Source organism: Otolemur garnettii, unplaced genomic scaffold (genome assembly GCF_000181295.1).
Source record: "Otolemur garnettii isolate 467f Iridium unplaced genomic scaffold, OtoGar3 scaffold00053, whole genome shotgun sequence".
NCBI classification, from domain to species: domain Eukaryota; kingdom Metazoa; phylum Chordata; class Mammalia; order Primates; family Galagidae; genus Otolemur; species Otolemur garnettii.
In genome coordinates this window covers 1,955,776-1,961,775 of record NW_003852448.1, presented here as the reverse complement: position 1 = coordinate 1,961,775, position 6,000 = coordinate 1,955,776, and the positions used below count along the sequence as shown (strand labels likewise).

General features: G+C 44.1%; 1 protein-coding gene across 1 annotated transcript in view; it reads left to right on the top strand.

The window, feature by feature from the left end:
- The window catches only part of LAMA1 (laminin subunit alpha 1), a 158,742-nt gene that overhangs the window by 97,203 nt on the left and 55,539 nt on the right, over positions 1–6,000 (top strand). Inside the window, exons 30-31 of the mRNA XM_012806468.1 lie at positions 3,458–3,579; positions 5,907–5,993. Coding sequence (XP_012661922.1) covers positions 3,458–3,579; positions 5,907–5,993 — 209 coding nt within the window. The remainder of the gene's footprint in view (positions 1–3,457; positions 3,580–5,906; positions 5,994–6,000) is intronic.

Here is a 6,000-nt window from a genome sequence, read left to right as displayed (position 1 = left end):
TGAGGACAGACTCCTGTGTCCCAAAGGAAGCCTTGTGGCCCTGAGGACAGACTCCTGTGTCCCAACGGAAGCCTTGTGGCCCTGAGGACAGACCCGTGTGTCTGAGATTTAGCTTAAACCAAGGAGGCGTACTCCTGAGTGCCATTCTTTCAATAACTCGGGTGGAAAGATTAGCTACTTGTATAAGTTGCCCCAAGACTAACTTGCCTCAGGTAAAAAATTCAAAGAAGGGAAATGAGCAGCCCATCAAGAAAGACACACCGGAAGGCTGAGAGACCTGGGTGTGGCCGAATCACAAGGAAACAGGCAGAACAGAAGAACCAGGGCCCTGGGCTCACAGCCTGCCCTCGGCCATCATGGGTCGCCTCCTTCTCCTGATCTCAAGGATGAGTCTGCTGTGCATGGAATTTTAAGGCAGTTTCCACTGGGAAAATGGCAGTGCATGGGGGAATTTGAAAAAAGAAGTAGTGCATGTTTTCATCCTTAAGGAAAGATGCACGTTGGGCAGCGCCTGTGGCTCAAAGGAGTAGGGTGCCGCCCCGTTTGCTGGAGGTGGCGGGTTCAAACCCAGCCCCGGCCAAAAGAAAAGAAAAGATGCATGTTAATCATTGCTAACTCCATTATATATGTGGCGTTAAAGAATGATTCCAGTCATATGAGATAAAATAGACTTAATGAAGATGCAAATAGCTAAAATGCTCATGCCCCAGGCAAAAGCAAAGGCCTAATGGAGAAAATGAGATCTCATTTAAAGATTTGAGGAGAATTGATTTCAGGCAAATAAAGTGAGATGTAATTAGTCAGTCACGGGGACAGAGGCCACGTGGAAGGTGATCAGTTTTTCATGCTTCATCTTTCCTTGGTGCAGCTAAGTATTCTAACAAGATTCAGTAGTTCTAGAAGATTAAATTATTACCCTGCCTCTCCTGGCCCAAATCCACCAGAACAAAATTAGGAGAACAGCAGCTGATCTGTTGATTTGCGCTGTAGAAATAACACTCTGTTTAACCCACTGCATGAACAGTGGCCTTCCACCATGGCAGAAGTCGCTCTAGGGTAAATAATGCCTGATTGGTAGGGGGGCAGGGGGGTTCCAGATGTTACGTGGAGGTTACCCAAACCCATCAGAGACTCCACCGGGGCCTGTTTATTGAATGTTGCAATACACCACCGTGGCTACACTAACTTCCAGAAGACTGGACAAAAAGTCTCAATTCAGACTGTCCTTCTGCAGTCTAGGGTGCAAGCAGAACCCATCTGATTCAGGCTTCTTGTCCTTCATACAGATCTCTATGTCCCCAGTGACATTGTAACCACTTATTGCCAATTCCTTTCACCAAAACCCATTCTAAACAGAAAATAGTATCTGGGTTCAGAGTGTAGAATTTCAGGGTTGCAGTGGTCCTTCTAGTCTTGCCTGAGTCTCTGGAGATCTTGAATCTGGACCATCACATCCGTGCCAAGTGACTATTTAACATAGATTTACAACCTCTGACTCACTCTCAACACAGCTCAACCCACCGTAGGCAGCTTGGGCTATTCCTGGGCCTGGCACCTCGGACCACACACCTTTGGGTGCAGTTTTCTTTGGAGCCATCAAGATAAACCACAAGTTCAGCTTTATTCGTGAAACCTGTCAGCGTCTCACAGATGCCTTCTGAAACCTGTCCTGTCTTCCCTGCTCTGGGAGCTCAGGACCTTCCTGTCCCTCCTTGGTCTTCACCTTTTGTGGTGTAGTGAAAGTTCCTGTCCCTATAACAGAATCTCCTACCCACTTCCCTGTGCTTATCGTCATACAGGTGGCATCAGCACCATTTGGGGTGTGGTTTGCCATCTGGTACCTAGGATATTCCTCCCTACTTCAGGTCTTAGCAGGCATTGGTGGGAAGTACCCCTTGGAAGGTGGTGGAGAGACTGAGGACCAGGGAGATGGTGCAGGCTCCCCTCCCTGTCACCCGGGACATATGACTTTATTTATTTATTTATTTTGAGACAGAGTCTCACTCTGTTGCCTTGGGTAGTGTGCTGTGGCATCATAGCTCACAGCAGCCTCAACCTCTTGGGCTCAAGAGATCCTCTTGCCTCAGCCTTCTGAGCAGCTAGGACTACAGGCGCCTGTCACAACACCTGGCTAGACATACAACTAAACCTTTTTGCACCCCTGAAAAACTGGCGAACCTGCTCTGTGCATGTTCCACAGCAACAAACCGAGCCCACACTTCAGTTCTCACTAATAGGCCCTTAATTTTCTGCTTTTGGGCGGCTTGCCTTCGTCTGTCTAGGAAGCCTGCAGCCCTTCATACGTACGGGGCAGTTAATGCTGGAGCTGGTGTTAGCAGAGAGAAGCCCGGAATCCGTTCCAGTGTTCTCTGCTTATTCCATGCTTTTCCCTTTTCCCTTGTAAGCTTTAGGCTGTGTCATTAAAACAAGTATTGAGCATGTTTACTTTTTGTGAGAGAGAGGTTGAAAATTTTACTTCTAAAGAGAGGTCAGCATTAGGGGTTGAGTGGATTCCAGGAAAATTGATTTTCGTGAGGTAAAACAGGAATACAATTTGAAAATGGAAAGCACTGGAATTTTTATTTATTTAAAAGAAACTTAAAATAGCAGGCTTTTTAAAGCATATAAAAGGATATCTTTCCATATCATCTTTCACTGCCAAGGACAGAAGTCTGAGTGAATGTGAGTGTGTGTCCGGGGCCCCGCAGTGGCACCCGCCTTTTGTACCCCAGACGAGGATTCCTGCACACGGGGCCTGCGTCAGTAGTGATGAATGGAGCAAAGGAAGCTTTTAAATTGGAGCCAGATGGCAACAACTTCTTGTGTTTTTTTTTTTAACTTATAAAATGTGTTCTTTTTTTTTTTTTTTTAAATAGGAAGACCACTGTCCAAATGATTACAGAAAGTTTAACTGGAACTTCTAGGCAGGGTGGCATGTAGTCGAAACTACTCAGGAGGCTGAGGCATAAGAATCACCTTAGTCTGGAATCCTGGGCCACTTAGCAAGACCCTGTCTCTTAAAAAAACAATTAATGGAAACATATTTGGCTGTTACAGGGGCCTGTGAGTGGTGCTCCGAGTCGTGAGTTTTCTTCCCTCCTTGTCTGTTTCCTAAATCATCTGCTCACTTCAGTTCCCTACATGTGCTCATTGAATTCTGTGAGCAAAATTGGTGCTTCTAATCATGTTTGAGGTCACTGTATAGTCAAATCCATTTTTTAAGATTCATAAAGGCCATACTGGATGAATTCAGTCTTAAAATGAGTGAAGGTCATGGAGCTAAGAATGTTTCCAGGATTTAAAAAATATGAAGAAAACTGCTCTTCCTTCCTTAAGAAGAAGAATAAATACAAAACTCAGCTGATACGAGACGTGGGTGGTGGTGCTCAGCCGTTACCAGATTGGTTTCTAACAGTTTTCCATTGTTTCTTTCTTCTATTGAAATGTGGGGTCACAGAACTGCAGCGATAACACGGCGGGTGACCACTGCCACGTGTGTGCTCCCGGCTACTACGGGAAGGTGACTGGCCTGGCCGGCGACTGTTCTGTGTGCACCTGTCCTCACAGCCACCCTGCCAGGTGAGCCCACACAGGTGCAGCTTGGCATGCCGGGTCACTGGGGCTGCTTCGGTCTGTATTAGTGAATATCCTCCGTGGAGCAAGAAAAGTTAATTGTAAGAAAAACATTCATCATTACAGGGCGAGAATCTTTTCAAAAGCAGAGGATCTTTGTTGGTATTGAATGTTAGAATGGAACCGATTCAATTAAAGACAGGGGTTCTAGCTTTAGTTTTTTTTTTAAGACTAATTGTAGCCCCCAGCTTATGTATCCAGTCTGCATAGAAATTGTTAATTTTATGAATAATAATACAAAAGAATCCAATTACTATTTAAGGGAATGGGGTTAGGATTTATGTATGCTGGGTCCTCATTAAGTGCCTGAAATCAGAACAGGTTTCTACCTTGTACTCAGAATGCTTGAACGGAATTACCTAAATGCAAAAAAGAACCAAAGATGTTAAATGGGAATGAGAATATCAAAGGGTCCTCTTTGGTTCAAATGAAAATTGTATTTCATAAATAGCATTTTACTATTGCTTAGAGTCTTTGGCAAGGGATTGAACATGTAAAGATCAAATGGCAACTTTTGGTATACTAAAATGAAGTTTTCTTTTTAATATTTATTTGAATCTTCTATTTTCTATTGCCTCCAAGTAAGTGATGATTGATGGTAAGTACCAAATGAGAGGCAGGCACTGGCTACACTTCCCTTACAAATTATCAGGCATCCTAACATTTATTAGTATATTTTTTGTATTGAATCTATATAAAAATTTTGATTCAAATCCATTTCTGTAGTCTATGCTGTAGAAATACCTGTGTATATATGTAAAGATGAATGTATCTTGGCATAGCTTAAGAAATTGGGGGAAATGGAAATATCTCCTTATAGGGGACTGATTAAATACATCATAGCACTTTCCTAGAGTGAAATATTCTACATACATTGAAAGCACATTAAGGTAGATTTGCAGGCATACAGTTGAAGAAATGGCCAGGTGAAGCATGAAATTGAATAGGTAGTGTGATACCACTTTGGAAAAAATTCACATCCATATGTATATCCTTGGCTACACGTGCCCAGAGAAATATTTGGAAGCATACTTCACCCTTCTGCTTTGTGAATGTGAATATTTCATTTCTTTAATCTTCCAGGGCCCACTTTAATAATTAAAGTTTGGGTTGCTAAGAAGAGACTGTGAGGATGTGAACATTGTATGTGCACTCTGAGTCTGAGAGACGGCAAAATACATGCTTTATTTTCTACATATTTTGTGTTTCCACTGAAGTGTGAACCTTTACTGTTAAGGAAGGAAAAAATCAGAATTGGCGTAGGGCTGATAACTCATGCTGGAAACTTCATCTTACTAGCCAAAAAAGAACTAGACTTGGGTTTGGGGGAGTTTTTGTTTTGCCAATGGAGTTCAGGTACCCAGTTTATCCTCTAGATGGCGCAGGAGTAATAGAAAATGTGGAGGCAGAGGCTGCTGAGAAAGAAAGGATTCCAATAGAGTATTAAATTCTGAGTAGCTCCACCATTCTGCTTTTAATAGCCTGCCACCTGACTCTCCCCCTATCTTTTTATTTATTTATTTATTTATTGAGACAGAGCCTCAAGCTATCCCCCTGGGTAGAGTGCTATGGCATCACAGCTCACAGCAACCTCCAACTCCTGGGCTCAAGCGAGTCTCCTGCCTCCACCTCCCAAGTAGCTGGGACCACAGGCACCCGCCACAACGCCCGGCTATTTTTTTTTTTTTTGGTTGCAGCCATCATTGTTGTTTGGCAGCCCGGGCTGGATTCGAACCCGCCACCTTAGGTGTATGTGGCTGGTGCCTTAGGCACTTGAGCCACAGGCACTGAGCCGTCTCTCTCCCTATCTTTAAGTCCATTTATTTTCAAATTCCACACCCATCCTTGCCTTTGTTACCGATGACTTGTCCTGCTTGCCTTTCATTATAGTCAATAACGTTCTTTTCAGCAGCACTTGCTCAGCCCCCTTCTCCCTGCTGCTTTTCAGCCTGGCTCATAGTTGTTCCCTCTTGTCACCTACTAAGTTGCTGGGTGACTTTCTCCTGCTCAGCACCCACACGGGTGGCACTAGGCAGGGCCTCGTGAATGTCTTCTGGGAGTGAGACATGCCCGACACTTCCCTTGATTACACGTCTCTTGTTTATCTTCCCCTTCTTTGTAGAGGGAAGCTCTAAAACGCCTGTGTGGTCACCCAGTGTAATCACGTAACTTTGAGAACAGGTTGGTGGGTCTGTTCTAAGAGTAATGAATACGTACCTTCAAGATTGGAAGTTGTACATCTGAACATTCAATGAGAAATGCTTTCCTTCCAGTTTCAGCCCCACCTGCGTCTTGGAGGGTGACAGTGATTTCCGTTGTGACGCCTGTCTGTCGGGCTACGAAGGGCAGTACTGTGAAAGGTATGCT